This window comes from Nyctereutes procyonoides, unplaced genomic scaffold (genome assembly GCF_905146905.1).
Source record: "Nyctereutes procyonoides isolate TBG_1078 unplaced genomic scaffold, NYPRO_anot_genome, whole genome shotgun sequence".
In the NCBI taxonomy this organism is placed as follows: domain Eukaryota; kingdom Metazoa; phylum Chordata; class Mammalia; order Carnivora; family Canidae; genus Nyctereutes; species Nyctereutes procyonoides.
Genome location: NW_026575047.1, coordinates 7,723,228 through 7,740,849, shown reverse-complemented (window position 1 = coordinate 7,740,849; position 17,622 = coordinate 7,723,228). Strand labels below are relative to the sequence as shown.

Below are 17,622 nucleotides of genomic sequence, written 5' to 3'. Positions count from 1 at the left end.
AGCTTTCTACAGACACAGGTGAGCCAACAGAAGTCTGGAGACTATGATACAGTGCAAAACAGAACAAGCTGCTGCATGAGTCACATAGCTCACAGTTCGCATCGCTGAAGACCCCAAAGACACACAACCTTCGGCTTCACGGAAACTGACTAAATCCACCACTTCAATTAATCACAGAGACACCAAGCAAAAAAATGTGAAAAGAATCAAGCATAAAGATCACCCCTTCAGTAGAAAAACAATAAAGAACCTCAATCCTAAAATGAAACAGTCAATATGGAAAAGACTGTGAGGTTAACAGTCAAATTCCTGAATGTCCTCACAGTCAGAGCATTACTGAATGTGGTGTGCCCGCCTCCCCAGCAAAACCCCTTTTAAAAAAACCCGAAGAGTTTCATTCTTAGCTTCATCCCTCTTTCCTCTCTGCGTTCCTTCCAATCAGCATCCTTAGTCTACCTTTAAAAGCTCCATCACAACCCTATGGCTCCACTCACACTAAATTCACTGCCATTGTTCCTGAAAGAGTTGTCTCCACGTCCTCACCCATGACAAACCATATTACAGCTCCCACCACTTCACGGAAATTGTTCTTGCCAAGGTCTTTGAAGCCCTAAATCTGGTGAACATTTGGATTTATAGCATTTGCCCTCTGCAGCATCTGACACAACTGACTAGTTTCCCTCCTTCTCAAAGTATTTTTGTTACACAATGCTGTCTAGGTTTTGTCCCACCTCTTCTTTCATTATTAGTTTTTCCCCACTGGTTTCCACACCTCTACCCATTCCTTAAACATTAGTGCTCACCAGCAGTTTGTCCCTGCTTACCTCCAACTCTCCCAGAGAGTTTTGCCCCCTCCCAAGGTTTTAATTACCATCTAACAGCCTTCAGGTATGCCTCTCCAACCCTGACCTCTCTGCTGAGCTCTAGGACCCAAACCTAACACATACATAACTGACCACCAGATGTCTTCATCTAGTGCTCTTAGAAGGGCCTCAAACTCAAGACACTCTAAACCAGAACCTTCTCCCCCTAACACTAACTCAACTCCTCTACTATGCCATCTATTTCAGTGCCATTTCATCTCAACAAATGGCGTCACCTCCCTGCCCCTGACAACAAGCACCCGATTTTTTTTCCTTCTTGACAAATTTGTAATAGCTCCAAAGCTGAGATCTACCATAACTCTATTCACTCTTACAACTTACCCACAACAGTTATATTAAAAAAGTAAAACCCAGCCCTTAGCTTTCCAAAAGGCAACCTGCCTCCAAAAGGCAACATATCTCCAAAAACATCACTGACTGCCTTTCAGATATCATTAAGAAATGACTTCAAAATTAAACATTTCTTGCTATTGAGTAAACATAGCCTACAAATGTAAAGTTCTTAGAATCCTACTAGTTGACAGTGGTTTTGAAATTTCAGGAGCATAAGTATACATGTGAATCTCCAATACACGTGTGCATGTGTTTTTAAATTTCCAACACAAAAAAAAACAGACATATTAACAAGGGGAAGATAATCCTATTAGTAACCAAATAAAATCTCCATAAAAACTTTTGAAAAAAGATGTGATTTTATAATTCTAACCCCCTGCATCACTATATTCTCTGAAAATCTTCCTCACACACAATGGAAACCTATCTGTAAGCCTAACAAAAACTCCCAAAGCCTCAAAGCACTGATGGACTGGTCATCTGACTAGACAGAAATGAAAATAGCACACTGATGTCAGAGCTGATGAAAGTCAAAAAGTGGAAGAGGGTAGCTAAGGAATCCCTGAAAGGACAGCTGAGGCATTAGTAGCCACTACTGATTTCTCTAACACAAACAGATTACCTTCCCCAGGAGCGTGGGAACTACACACACTTCCAACTTTTACAAGTTCTCAAATTTACTAAGTCATTTTATCATCTGCATCATATTCTATTACCAGGTGTGATCTTTCAAAAGGTGTGATTAGGAAATCATCCAACATAAACATGAACCTCAGTAGGCAGTGTTAGGGACCAGTGCTAGGAAAGCCATCTGTTCAATGGAAATAATATTTCTACTTCCCTAGTGATTACAGCTATCCGTAACAACTGTGAAATCCCAAGAGAAGAAATTTTAGCTGCCTCAAAACTAATTATTCATATAAACTGGCCAAGAAATTAAATGTTACACAAAGGGCTCTCTAACCCTCTAATATTTTTTGGCTAATTATTCCATTGGTAGTCTACATCTGCTCTGCTAAAATTTGCTTATGAATCAGAGGTAACTCACTGAGAATGCTTTTATATTTAAAAGTGACTATAGATAATAACTACAATTCACAAAAATTGTTACTTTTAATGTGCATAAAATCCTCCTGAAAACATGTCCCACACAATAAAGGAACAGATGTTACTGTCAAAGTTTAAACATTATTACTAGGAGGAATGAGACTAAATTTAACAAAAAAAAAGTTAATTTTAACAACACATTTTTTAATATCTTCAATACTCAACAATTTATCAGGAAAGATGTTAAGAACTGCCTTTAAAAGTAAAGTGAAAAAAAAATAAAAGTAAAGTGAATCTATTATGATGATTTAAATATATATAGTTCAGAGATTTACAAATATATATTCTAAGACTTTCAGAAATACTGGCCATAATCCCACATATACTGCAGTGGGGGTTTTTTGGTCATGGATCCTCATTTGTTCCAAATGTCACTTTTCCACCCTTTTTTTTTTTTTTTAAGAAAAAAATTTTTTTTTCTAGAATTCTTTTGAGAAATTTATCTTCTAGATACTTTGATAGAAAATACCACAGCTTCTTTATTTCTTGTAGCTCAGCTCTAGATGTGATATTTAAGATCTTGGAGTAAAACTACTTTTAATAACCTACAGTTAACTATTTGAACCTGCTCAGTAACTTATTAAAACCATATGCCTTTGAAATATGCACTGTGCCTAAAACTATTGATATGTATGAACTAATCATACCAAATAGAAAATACTTAAGTTCCAAACAACCAAACACTTATGGGTTTTAGTGGACTCAGTAAGAATCATTCACAAGAGCTATTATACACAGTAGTTGTTGAGAATAAAAATATTTGATGACAGACACTATGTCCATAAAATATTTTAAAATTACAATTTACCTTTATATATATCCGAATAATACATTTAGAGAAAGAATCATCAAAGCTGTCAAGCAAAATATTCCAAATTCCTTCAGTCATAAGAAAGAGCAGCAGCAGCAATGACTGCTCCAAAGATTACCAGAACAGAAACACTCTCTCAGTTTGTACTATCCTAACTCACCCCCCTCAAAACACATTTACCCTTAGGGATTCACAAATAACAAACACAGAATTCATTTCAACCATGGCTACAATTTGTAAGCAGCCTTTCATTGCTCCATAAAGGCTCATCATTGTAGATGCTCATCAGTTTTTAAGCCACATCCACAGCTGCTGTCTTAGAAAAACAACATTTGCAGCAAAAACTTTAAAATTACATTTATAAAACAGTTTGCATAAAAACAAAATGAAAATTACGCCAGTATAATACAAAGAAGGAATGTATGTAGAGTACCAAAAGTATGAGACTCAAGTCATTCTTCATAGTAATACCTTTTGTTTACTCAGTACAAGAATTATTTTTTTTAAGTTCTCTAACACATATAGTATCATGTTTAACTTAAAGCCTAAAGAGCTATTATTGACACCAAAAAAATAAAATAAAAAAGTGAAGCAGAGATATCACGAAATTAGTAGCGAATAGAATCTGTTTCACAATCTCCAGCCTGTGTTCTTTCCACAACCTTTCTTCCAAAATCATAAATTGAAATGCAGAGACAAAAATCCCACATAAAACTGGTCTGAAAAAATAAAGTCTACTTTTAAAAATCCCACATAAACCAATTCCCTGCTCAATTTCATCCTCCTGCCTCATATCTTTACTCTAGCTGGACCGAGGGAAGAGGCTCTTCTGGTTAGTGATGAGCACAACCAATCACGTAGACTGATGATTAAAGGTTAATCATGAATTTGGATTTGGGGAGGAGGGTGTAGAGAGGAATGCCCGGTGCATTATCACATACTAGATGACACAATCATCATAACATGCTCATCACAAGAAATTGGAACCCAGAGACATGAGTGAATTCCAACTCTCCCACTAACTAGCAGGTATATGTAGTTAAATTTCTCTAAAACAGAACAATACTACCTTCCACACCACAAAATGGCAAAGGCTAAATATAACCACAGATCTCAAGGCTACTGAACTACATGCAGGTAATAGATTATATTTAAAACATATCAGATGGGGATCCCTGGGTGGCGCAGCGGTTTGGCGCCTGCCTTTGGCCCAGGGTGCGATCCTGGGGACCCGGGATCGAATCCCACATCGGGCTCCCGGTGCATGGAGTCTGCTCCCTCTGCCTGTGTCTCTGCCTCTCTCTCTCTCTCTCTCTCTCTGTGACTATCATAAATAAATAAAAATTAAAAAAATAAAACATATCAGATGAATCTGCACTAATACTGGGGGCCTATAAAACTTTTTAACATACTTCTTCACTGTGTGAAGAAAGCTTGGGAATCTGCAGAGGTGGTGCTAGAACCCCCACTGCCTTTGCCTCAGAGCTCAAAAGATTTGGGGCCATGGACTCTCCCTTTCTACCCTAAGCTGGGGGAGCCCTGGTGGGACAGTATATATTTCAACTGGGAACTACTTTCTAGTCTGTGTGGGCTACTGAGCCACACCTGCCCTCAACACAGCCACTCATCTGGAGCCCAGAACACTTTGGAGCCAGCCTTAGACCTGTCTGCATAGGAGCCATCATCCAGGAGCCAAAAGGAGTCAGCCTCCAGAGAACAGGGTACTACAGAACACTGGACAGCTACCTGCCATGGCTGGCTCTTAGCCACATCCATCCAGCTCTGGACACACACCCCAGAGACAGAGATCTGTGGTGGTGGAGACCTCCAGAATGATGCTGTCCTCCCCTACCCCACCCTGGATACATGCTACTTTTGAACCATGAGGCCTTAGGACCATATGGCCTTAGGAAAGCTGAAGGATCAGCCTGGGAACTTGTCTCTTCATTTAGTCCCTAATAAGACAATAAATGTGTTTTTAGAGGCCTTTCATAAAATAAATAAATAAATAAATAAAATAAAAAAAAATAAAAAGCAGGATTCATCCTGGCTGAAGAAGGTTTAGAAGAGTGGAGACAGAAAGAACTCTCCGTAGGAAGTTTGTTGCAAAGGGCAAAAGAAAAAACAGAAAACTAAAGGGGAGTGTGGAATCCAGAGAAATAACAGCATGTTTGTATACAGTCAAGAATACTTCAAGAGAAAGCTAAAAATTGAGATCAGAAACTGGGAAGGCTAGTTGGCTACTCCAATGTCCTAGAGTATCTGAGAAGGGATGGGATCCAGTGCACAAGTAGAGGGCTTGCCCTTCCTTAAAGAGGAGTTCTCACAGTGATTTACAAACTCCAACAGGCATCAGAATCAGCTGCAGGGCTTGCTGAAACAGACTGCTGCTGGACTCCACACCTCCAGGGCTCCAGATACAGGAGGTATGAGGTGGAGTGAAAGAATGTGCACTTCTAACAAGTTCCCAGATTATCCTTTTGCTGCCCATCCAAGGATCTCATTTTAAGAACCACAATCTATACAACAGAAGACAGAAATAACTGAGTATATGAAAACAATACATTTGGTTACACATTAAGAAAAAATAAGGTCAGAGTCTACATCACATAACACACAGCAAAATCCAACCAACAAACCAACCAACCAAAACCCTCCCCAGAGGGTTAAAGGGATAAATCATTTTTTAAATTGTACAAGAACATTTATAAGAAAAGCACAAGAATGCTTGTATAATCTCAGGCATGAAGATGACAAGCAAAACACAAAGCCAAAGGAAAAATTACAAATTTGACTACATAAAAATTTTAAACTCAATAACAAAACTGAATGACAAATGAAACACTAGGAGAAAATATAAGTTAACAGAAAGTATCATCTGGAAAATAAACATGGAGCCTGCTTCTCCCTCTGCCTGTGTCTGTGTCTCTCATGAATAAATAAATAAAATCTTAAAAAAAAAAAAAAGCCTTTATTAGAATTCTCTGGGACTGCCTGCCACCTAAAAAAGCTTGGAAGCTTTCAGGTAGAGATAAACAAAAGCTCTATCAGCACAGGGAAGGGCAATGAATGGCAGAGTCAGAAGTAAAGCAGTGTGAACTTGAGTTAAATTACTAAATACCTGGGATCCCTGGGTGGCGCAGCAGTTTAGCGCCTGCCTTTGGCTCAGGACGCGATCGTGGAGACCCGGGATCGAATCCCACGTCGGGGGAACCCCAGGTGGCGCAGCGGTTTGGCGCCTGCCTTGGGCCCAGGGCGCGATCCTGGAGACCCGGGATCGAATCCCACGTCGGGCTCCCGGTGCATGGAGCCTGCTTCTCCCTCTGCCTGTGTCTCTGCCCCCCCCCCCCTGTGTGTGTGACTATCGTAAATAAATAAAAAATTTAAATACTAAATATCTGACCCCCAGACTTCTTACGTATAAAATGGAGATACCATCTCCCTCAATGTAGTTGAGGACTCAGTAGATACTCAACAAAATGTCAATTCCCTAAAACCCTTTAATATGTTTGCTAAACTATTGGCAGTTAATAAAAGGATGTCAGCAATCCCACTAAAAATTAAAAAAAAAGTTGAAGACTATACTCCTAATTGTTCACAGAAGCTAATTTCCTGGCGGAAGACTACAGTGGCTGACTTTCCAAGATATATTTAAGTAACTGTTGAATTTCTTATGTATCTTTTTCCAACAGAAAAAATAATCTAAGTGTTTGCAGATGATATTAACCCTTAAGAAAAACTTCAAAAAAAAAAAAAGAAAAATTCCATCAACATAGTCACTTGCCTGAAACAATTAGAAAAACAAGCTAGAAACGGAAAAAAAAAAATCAACCGCACATCTAAGCTACCATGTTAATTTAAATTCTAAAGTAGTTTAAGATATTTAATTTATTAACTGGCAACTTTCAGGAGTTACATCCTTGGAAACTGGGTTTCAGTGAATGATATGCTACTAAATCCTAAATGTAAAAAGATTTCCCCTATATTGTGGGGGGAGGCCAGGATGAAAAATGACTTGTTTACCAATAATTAGAAAATAATCTTTGAACACTACAGCTACTAAATTTGTTTTTTTACAATTACAATAGGGAAGTGGCCACTCCCACTATTTCTATCCATTGAATCAAAAGACGACACTCCTTATAATAAGCTGTAAGCAAATTACTAAAACTATCACTACTATCTGTGGAATGCTGAAAGGATTTAATTCACTTCCTTGACATTTGGTTAAGCACAGATGACAGATATGACACATTTAATGAATTCCATAGTTAAGAGAATAATACTGTCTTGACATACACACTAGAAAAATCCCTGTATAAAAACTCTCAGGTTCATAAATGAGTCCATCTTCCAGTGTCAAATTTCAGGTTGTGGCCTCCCTCCTTCCCTATAGGACAGTCTTTTTTCTAAATCTCTTCTTGTGTCCTTCCATTTTCTCTAACAGAGGCTCCAGAAACAACCAGCTCCAATTTGGTGCAAGTGGCAGAACTCAAGATGCTCCGGAGGCTAGAGGCAGAGCCTCGCGCAAGCCAGGGGTAACCAAACCCAGGAGTTCTGCAGCAAGGATGACTAAAGCAGGCAGAATGGGTGAGAAGTGTGCGCTAAGAACAAATGTGTTCTAAAAGAGGCCACCCTCTTTTAGAGGTCAGTCAAAAATATAAGATAGAGAACACAAGCAGCATCAAAACAGGAAAACAGCCAAGGAGGAAAGAAGAGGCAGGCATGGGGCTGACGGTTTATTAAGCAACACTGGCAGCAGCCCTCCAGCCTAGCTTGGGGCGGAGAGATTTGTATTCTTGGTGTAAGTCCACACTGAGGGGAAAAAGGCGGGGAAAAAGACAAAGCAAATTGCATGTAACATTAAAAAAGGAGTGGAGGGACGCCTGGATAGCTCAGTGGTTAAGCACCGTTGGCTTAGGTTATGATCCCTGGGTCCCAGGATCGAGACCTGAATCAGGTTCCCCGCAGGGACCCTGCTTCTAAAATCTTTAAAAAAAAAAAAAAAAGGGTAGGGGGGCAGTGGAGTGGTATAAATAGAACAAAAGACCAGCATAAGTCTCTCCCCAAAAAGCAAACTAGCACTAGCTCAATCACTGAAGGTATCTCAGCCACTAGCCAACTAGAAATCAGTCCATCTGTGCCTTTGCTTAAATAGTTACTTTAGAACACATGATTAGCAAGATCTTTTCCAACTCTGAAGTTTACTGAATCTAATGGAGTTAATAATCTGTAACACTGGTCACACAGGATGTAGTTACACACTAGTTACATGCTATGGTATGTTACAAGGAGAATACAATATATCAAATATAAATAACATAGAATCACAGCCTAGCATCCCTACAAACTATACTTCATTGCCTTTCCTTAAGTCCAGTAAGAAACAAAGTCCCACAGTCTCCTCCTTTAACCATAAAAACCATAGCCTAAAGTCTAACCACTAGGCTTCACTGTCTATACATTTGGAGATGGGGAATTTGGTTACTTGTGCAGTTTCACTGAGCCTCCCTTCAGCTTTTCTACAGGACATTTGTAATGGCATTACGCTTTTTCTATTTTCCAATACTCTGAGTTTTCTATCTACTGTGTTTCATATTCCACTTCAAAAACTGTGGTGCAGAAATGGCAGAAAGACCATAGTCTAGGAGGTCAGTTTCTCCATCGGTTCTTAGAAAAACTCATCTATGCTGAATATCAGACTATCACTTAGACTAAGTGCCACCTAGTGGCAAGTGTTATATATTATTAAATCCTTGAATTCAAGTCCTGTTCATCCAGCAAGAAACTTTCTGGTTGGTAACAGTTGCGCCATAATCATGCTAAGTAAGTAAAATACTGATCCTGTCCTTACAGAGGTCGCTGACAAATTAGACTTAGAAAGGGAGAAATACTCAACACAGATATATTTATGTAACTGTAGAAAGATGTTAAATGTCACAAAAGTACGCAAAAATTTACAGAAATAGGCAAATTAAGTATTCGGCATTTGTTCAAAAGCTAAAAAAAAAAACAAAACACTGTTGTGTAGGTTCTCTTGTACCTGCGCACCTCACTCACTTTCCCATTTCTAATTACTTCATCCAGCTTTCAATCGTTTGGTTCCCCCCACACACACACACCTTTTCCTCCTACCTTTCCCTGCTCCCCTATCTTATCCTTTAAATTCTACACCAGATAAGGGGAAAAGAAGGACCTACTACTCCCAGAACTAAGGCATTTATATCTCGTATCTCATTTAACCCTCACACCAATACCACAAAGTATTATTTTCTCTAATTTTTCAGACAAAGGCAAGACAGATTAAGTGAAATGCTCATAGCCGCAGCTCTATAGTGCACTGATTCCAAAGCTCTCTATATCATCCTGTCTCAAAAAGGGCTCCTCTGTTCTTTCCATTCCTAGGCCTGCTTCCATGAGCATCAGATCTCGATTATATTTCTCCTACAGACTCCATCTATCTCAACCTATTTTACACTGATAACACTCCATCTCACCTCTTTAACAGCGGCCAATGCTTTCCTACCCCAAACCTTGGTTGATATGCAAATCCTTAACTTAGCATTCAAGGTTCAACCACTTTTCCGAGTTTATTTCCTAACACCCCCTTACCAACTCTCGCCTCTTCTACGAACTCTCTTCCAATTAAAAATAACCATTCACACCTTTGTGTTCCCACCAACATAATACATGTTACAACACTTATACTCTCCCTCATTATAACTATCTGTGCACTTTCCACTAAATCATTAGCTTCACCAGACTACTTAGTCATCTTTATAGGTCATGGTCTTGGGGTCATGAGATTGAGCCCCGTGTGAGCTCCCGTTCAGCAGGAAATCTGCTGGAGATTCTCTCCCTCTAGGGTCCCTCTGCACGCCCCCCCCCCCACGCGCATGCACACACACTCCCTCTTTCTCTCAAATATTCTTAAAAATAAAAAACAGGGGTGCCTGGGTGTCTCAGCAGTTGAGCATCTGCCTTCGGCCCAGGGCATGACCCTGAGGTCCCGGAATCAAGTCCCACATCGGGCTCCCTCCGTGGAGCCTGCTTCTCCCTCTGCCTACGCCTCTGCCTCTCTCTCTCTCTCATGAATAAATAAAATCTTTAAAACAAAACAAAAATAAATTGGCCAACCTCTTTAAAAAAATAAAAAATTAAATTAAAAAAATAAAAAACAAACAGAACACTAAGGCATGTTAGCAAAATAAGGCAAGCTCTTAGTGGGTCTGCAGGTTTCCAATAAGTGAATACCCTTCTTCCAATTATGCAAACCAGCCTAAAGCTAGTATATTCTGTCTGCAGCAAAACTAGTTCCAAAATAAAATTTTCATAATAATAAACAACATTGGTTCTCTACTTTATAAGGCAACTAATATTGCAGTTATATAACACAATCTTTATCACACTAATAAAAAATAACAGGATTTCATAAAGTGATAAACATTTTTCCTGGTTATAAAAACGTTTTATGAGAAATTCTCTTATTCATTTACAATTCTATCATCTAATTAACAATGCACAGAAAAAACATTGGCTCTAAGGCCAAGTTAAAACTATTGAATACAGAAAACGGAGCGTGGGAGATAAAAAGAGTCAGCTTAATTTTCCAGTATATTCCAGCTCACATCCAACAGGTGCAGCATTTTCATCTCAAGGCTTTTGCAACTTAGGATACCTAAGCAGGAGTGGTTTCTATATTGTTTTTGTAAACTTACAATAGTGCAAAAATTTCCCAAGACTGCCATGAACATGACCAATCTGACTGAAAAGCTGTCATGCCTATCGTTATATATACACTGTGTCAACGTAACAAACCTACACAAATATTTATGCAGATAGGTAATTACTACCAATTATACAACCCAAGTCAGAGTGCCTCTAATGCTTGTTTTTCCTCAGAACTATGTTCAGGAAACACATTATCCTTTTCATACTACTAGAATATCATTTCATTCCCTGAAGCAGAAGCAGCCCTAATGAGGCAGTAAGTGACACCATGATGTGGTGCCAGGCCTGAAGGGCACCCAGAACTGTGGGCAGGGTGTATTAAAGATGATAGTAGTCAGGCATTCAATATTCCTACATTCTTACGGCTGTTCAAGCAGAGAAGACAGCAGTAACAAGTAGACCCCAAAAGTTGAGGGTGTCTCAATGACAACATCCATGGTCAAGCAGTAATTCACCAAATATGTCTGCTCAAAATGCCAAGGCACATATTTCAAGGGCTGCGGTCCTCTGCGCTAAATACACTGCTGCCTTCCTAAAACATGGCCCACAAACCACAGGTTACAAAATAAAAAGTCCATCTTGAACCCTGCCTGTGAAAGGTTAGCGGGAGAAACCATTTGTTACAACCAAAATATCTGTATACAGTGCTTTACTAAGTGTATATACTTAAACATATATTGTTCCGTTTGACCTTGATAGTCACATGCCTGTCAGATAAAGACAACAAAACTGTCATTCCCTATTACACAGAGGTAAAGTCTGAAGCTTGGAGAAACTGCAACCTGCCCACAATTCCGGAGGATTCCTGAAGATTATCAGATTATTTGGTTCCATGGCATGGGTCCCCACAGAGCATAAGAAGCAGTCCACAGAGTCAAGTTTCAGTGTACACCCCCCTAAGCATCTCAGAAGGACTTAGAACATGTAAAAATAGTAGAACCTTTTGAGAAACACTAGTCAACCATACAAAAAACAAAACGTGAAATTTAGGCTCGTCAGTTTTGTACAAACGGTAAGTATAATTCTAAAGGAACTTTTATCCAAGATTTTACTATAATGTTCTTAGAGGATATGAGACTGCCTATAGCTGAACATATCAATTCCTTTGTGTAACTCAGCAATTAAACTCCCTAGAGAATCAATAAATTTCCCCCATGTATTTCAAATTTTGCCTACAGGTACCAAGTTGTGGCAAGGTTTCAAAGTACTTGAGTCATCTGTTCAAAAACCCTTTTTAGTGTGTCTCCATCATGTGCTGGACACTCTTGAGTATAAGAATATATAAATGATTATGAAAAAAATGGTATCTGCCACCAGGTAACTAAATAAAAGCCTTTGACTGTTAACAGACAATTACAACTCCCAAGAGAATTATCCTGAGTCCTGTAAGAACACACCCAAGCGGCACTGAACCCAGCCTGGTGGATCTCAGAATATCCTCAGACCTAAGTCTTTGTTTTTTTGTGGGTTTTTTTTGTTTGTTTGTTTCTTAATATTTTATTTATTTATCCATGAGAAACACAGAGAGAGGCAGAGAGTGAAGCAGGCTCCCCGTGGGGAACCTGATTTGGAACACACCCCCAGGACTCTGGGATCACAACCTGAGCCAAAGACAGGTGCTCAACCACTGAGTCATACAGATAACCCCCCTCAGACCTAAGTCTTGAAAAATAACCCCCTAATACCAGCACTTTTCATGTACTGGGAGGCATTAAACTGCTACACCCATCCAGGGAACTACAGATTCTCTAACATAGCTGGAGCACTGAATATGAAGGGAAACTAAGGCATACAGTTCAGCTGGAGAAAAAGTAAATGAAACAGTCATAGAGGACCCTATATGCCAAGCTAGCTAATGTTTTTTGAGCACCTGCTACATGCCAGGTATCCTACTAAGTGTTTTCTTGCATTCAATCCTCACAACAACCCACTGAGCTCAGAATAATTACCTTGCAATTGATGGAAAAGGCAAGAGTTGTCAATGTTAAGAGGTTTTAAATGGCAGAGAGAATTGGTACCCAGTCCGGATGAAATCTGAAATGTGAAGTCATAAACTCTCTACTCCATTGCCTCTTTAATGAAGGCTGCTAGGGGGAGCCATTGAAAGGTTTTTAAACTAAGAAGTGAAGTGATCAGATTTGCTCTTTAGACTGCGTGGAATCAGGATAAAGGAGGTGAGTCTACAAACAGAAAAAAGAAGCTGCCAATGTTTATACTAATCCATATGAGAAATGATGAGAACAAGAATTGTGGCACTAGGGGTGAAGGACACAGACTCTAGATTTTTCAGGAGGGAAAATTTTCAGCTCTTAGTATCTAAACGTGAATGGTTAGTGTTGAGAGGAATCCAGAAACTCAGCTTGTGGAACTTAGCTGGGACATGGTATCATCTACCAGGAACAGAGAAGCAACAGGTTTCATTTGTTCAGAGCACCTCCTAAATATAAAACGCTTTTCCTAGATCAAGGGCCAACACTGAAATCACAGTCCTGGTTGTTAGAAAATATTCTTTAGAGCAAATGAGAAACATTAAAAACTATAAGGGATATTGATAACAGTCATTACTAATAACAAATTTAGCCTAGAGTCTAATGAAAACATCTTGTGCCACCATTTTTAAAACACAGTAACCCACATGCATAAAATAAAAACTTAAAAATCACCATATGCAGAAAACAAATCAATAGACGGAAAGCAACCATAATTTTACAATGTGTTATTACATGAGTTTGACAGATTTTCAATCTCTTATACAACAAACACACCACCCTGTAATTTGACTTATCCCTCTCCCTCTAAGCTTATAGGGAAAAAAAAAAAAGTATTGGTTTTATTACCCAACTATAATACATATTTTCATTTTTTTCATCCCACTATCACCACTGTGACTTGCCAAGAACTTTGTTCATAACCTCCTACTTGACTTCCTATAAAACATGACCTACTTCACATCAGCTTATTTCAGTAACAGTTCCTAGACTTTAACCACACCTTTCATCCAAGGATGCTCTCTGTAAATCCTAAGGCACAGCAATCCTGTGCAGATGTGGCAAGTTATTACAATTCCCATTTTACTACATAGTTAGGAAATTGGCCCAGGGGAAGTAGAGTGACTTGGAAATAATCATAAAGCCAGATGCCAAGAATAACAACTTTTAGTCAATCCATGAGAAAATACTGCCCCTAGTTGAAATAACATGAAATTTAGTATTAGGAGGAAGCAAAAAATGTTTTAAAGCCACATCCTAGGTTTTTAAACTTTATTTTTTAAAATGACCCAATCCTAGAATTAAGATTTGTAAGAACTTTCAAACACACCATTTCCCCCACTCCCGTAATGCCTTATCCACCCAGCATGTCAAAGGTTATTTAATGAGGTACAGCTGGCAAGAGTGGCTTCGCTTCCCCCCCAAACCATTTTTTTATCTTATCTTTTTAAAAAGACATGGATAGAAAGCTGTTATTGGACAATAGGTAACTTTTTAATAAACCTAATTGCTTAAAATCTTACAAAGCATATATTAGACTAGATCTGAAGATCCTACAAGTGAGCTGGTTTTTTTTTTTTTCCCTGAAAACACACTTGCAGACCCAGCTGCAATATGCATGGATAATAAATTTAAAGCTTTAGTAGTCGATAATCAGAATGAAAGTGTCCCAAGCTCAACTCATCCCACACATTTGTAAGATTGCTGCTGTTTGATAGAACTTAGTGAAGGCGATGTTTTATACAATCACGAAATACAGGTCTTATTCAAATTAGAAATAAAAAACACAACTCAGTTTGTAAAAGTTGCTTTTATGATGTTTGTGTGATCATTCCTACATGTACAAGTCAGAACAAAATACCTACCATTATTACCCCGTATTTACACTTTGTTGAGAGTCAGAAAAAGCATACTCAAGATTTCACCTTCAAAGGAATGATTATGCATGAAGAACAAGTACGGAGACAGACGGTTACTGGTAAAATCCACTCACGGAACCCAGACTGCCATTTTTCACAAAACCCTCACTTGTCAATTATGAAACATGATTTTCCATTAATTAAAATTCAAACTACGAAGCCCCATCACAGGCTTCAAAAAAAAAAAATGCTTTGACAACGTTCCTCACATTAAATTTTGTATATCCTCCACTAGTACCACTTTAGGTGGAACTTTAGTTTATAAAGAAATGACACTCCAAAGGATTCTCTGGGCAACACAACTTCTACAGTTAGTGGTCAACTAATAAGGGGGAAGAAAACAACTTCCAAACGACACATTCAATCTAAAAAAAAAAAAAAAATACATTTAATCTAGTAAACCTGGAACATGGAATAGTTCTTATCCGCAGCACCGGAATATTCAGGCCGCTTAAACACTCCACACCACTCTCCGCCCACCCCCCCCTTCCCCAGCTCCCAGTTTTCACATTACCATGACAATAAGCACTCTGAACAATTTAAAGCTCCTTTAACATTAGAAGTGACTTTACCTTACTTAAGACTATTACTTAAATGTCTTTTAATTGCATTTGATTAATGCATTCCACAAAGATTCTAGGAGCAGTATTCATCAACCAGAAACCGCACTCTTAAGCGTGTTCCTCATTTCAACTCCAAAGATGGGACAGAAGGGTTGTCACAAATCTACAGGGCGAAAGCACATAATTACAAACTATCTGAGGATTAAGCGAAAAGTAAAACATTCATATCAAAACTCCCAATCAGGATGCCTTCCCTTTTACCCTATAGGAGTTACTGGGAAGAAAAAAAAAAAAAAAAAAGAAAAAAGAAAAGAAATAAGTAACTCCAGACCTATGGTCTAGAAGGGGCTGAAATTCGCCCCCGGAATACGCACAAGTCTTCAACCTCAAAATTCACTCGACAACTAGTTCACGTAGCAAAGAGACGCCCCAGGTGGAGCGCGGACCGTCCCGGCGCAGCAGCTGGGCACCGAGCCCTCGGGTCGGCGTCCCCCGAGCGGCCTGCGACACCCCGGGTCCGCCAGCGCCAGGCTGCGACGGCGGGGGGGGGGGGCGGCCCGGGGGCTGCTGCGGCGGCAGTGACCGAGGGGCCAGGTCCTCCTCCGGGGCTACTGCTGTTTCCAAGCAAAACACCCGCGGGCCCGAGAGGCCACGAAGCAAACTGGAGACGCTGCGATCGATCCCGGGAGGCAGGGGTGCCCGTGCGCGCGCGAGTGCGGGGTACACGGGGCCCCGGGATCGGGGCGCCGAGGGGGCGGGGTGTCCCCGCGGGTCCTGAGACCCCAGGCACCGCCGCCGCCGCCACCGCCACCGCCACCGCCGCCGCCGTGGGGCTGCAGCGCGCAGGGGCGGGCGGACCGACGGACCGACGGACGGAGCCCCCGGGGCCGAGCCGCTTCAGCCGACGCGCTCCGCGGGCGGTGCAGACGTCGGCGGGGATGCGAGCGCGGCGGGCTGCCCCGCCGACCCGGCCCTGCGTGGGGGAGACAAAGGCTCGGGCCGCTCGGTGCCAGGCGGCGAGGTGAGCGCGGAGCCCGGGAAGGGGCACGAGCACACGCAGGGGCCGGGCCGTGCCTGCGCGCTGGGCAGGGCACAACAAAGGGGCACGGGAGGAAGGACAACCGGGGAGGGAGGGGAGGGAGGGGAGGGAGGGGAGGGGAGGGGGGCGGACAAAGCGCCCGAGGCGGCGAGACAAAGGGCCGGGGGTAGAGAGTCGCGGGGGGCAGCGGGCGAGACAAAGCGCCGGGGGCTCCGGGGCCCCGGCCGGGCGAGGAGGCGACGAGCGCCCGCAGGAACAAAGCTGCGCGGGGCCGGGAGGCCGGGAGGCCGGGCCCGGGGCGGCGGGAGGCGGCGGCGCGGGAGGCGCGGGAGGCGCGGGAGGCGCGGGAGGCGCGCGCCCCGCACGGCGCCCGCGGGCCCCGCCGCACTCACGCCCGCACCCGCCGCCGCAGCCGCCGCAGCCGCCGCCGCCTCCCGCCGCCGCCGCCCGCCCCTCGCGCCCGAGCCCGAGCCCCGGCCACGGCCACGGCGGCGCGGAGCGGAGCGGGCAGCGCACGGCCACGCGCCGCCGCCCCCGCGGCCCCGGACGCCGAGCGCGCCGCGGCCCCCGAACGCGCCGCCCGCCGCGGGCTGCGAGACGCCCGCAACTTTCCCCGATTCCCAGCGCTCCGGTTCCCCCAGACTTACCCTGTCACAACAGGCGCCATCTTCCACAAACTCTCGCCAAAACTCCAACCCTCGCGAGATTCCCCCTGACGCCTTCCCCGGTCCCTCTCCCCCGCCCCTTCCCTTTCTCCTCACGCCTCGAGGCCACCCAGCCCCCGCGCGGCTCTTCCCCTCGCCGCCGCCGCCGCCGCCGCCGCCGCCGCCGCCGAGAGTCGGACGCCTCGCGCCGCCCGCGGAGTAGGGGATCCTGCTCGCTGCCTGCCCTGGAAACCTACCCGAGCGACGGAGCATGCGCAGGCGGCGCCTCCGCGGGCGAGCCCGCAGTGTGGTCCATGGGGAGCGGAGGCTCCGGTTATCCGGGTTTTGGGACGCGCCCTGAGGGACGGCCGCGGAGACTGAGGAAAACCGGAGGGGATTACGGCGGGGACGGGGACGGGGACTGGAGGGGTCAGGAGGCGGGGCCGAGGGGGAGGGAGGAGGGGTCCTGGGAAAACCGGCCGCGTCTCACAGGCCTGGAGGAGACACCTCCTCAAATGGGTGTTTTCCAAGTGGCTTCCCGCTCACTCCGGTTCCCAGCCCTTTTCATTCATTCACACGTTCATTGGACGCCGCCCTTATGCT

The 17,622-nt window shown here is 42.8% G+C and overlaps 1 protein-coding gene across 6 annotated transcripts in view; it reads right to left on the bottom strand.

The window, feature by feature from the left end:
• The window catches only part of RBPJ (recombination signal binding protein for immunoglobulin kappa J region), a 222,708-nt gene that overhangs the window by 86,100 nt on the left and 118,986 nt on the right, over positions 1-17,622 (bottom strand). For 2 of the 6 annotated variants that reach the window (XM_055326382.1, XM_055326386.1), the window contains exons 1-2: positions 17,023-17,061; positions 15,346-15,499 (exon numbers count right to left, since the gene is read on the bottom strand). The exons of 2 other annotated variants lie outside the window; for them this stretch is intronic. Coding sequence is in view for 1 of the 4 variants with exons in the window: in XM_055326381.1 (XP_055182356.1) it covers positions 17,023-17,042 (20 nt within the window). In the remaining 3 variants the exon portion in view is untranslated. Of the gene's footprint in view, positions 1-15,345; positions 15,500-17,022; positions 17,099-17,622 lie in introns of those variants that run through there. 2 more of the 6 variants (XM_055326383.1, XM_055326381.1) reach the window with 2 other exon arrangements.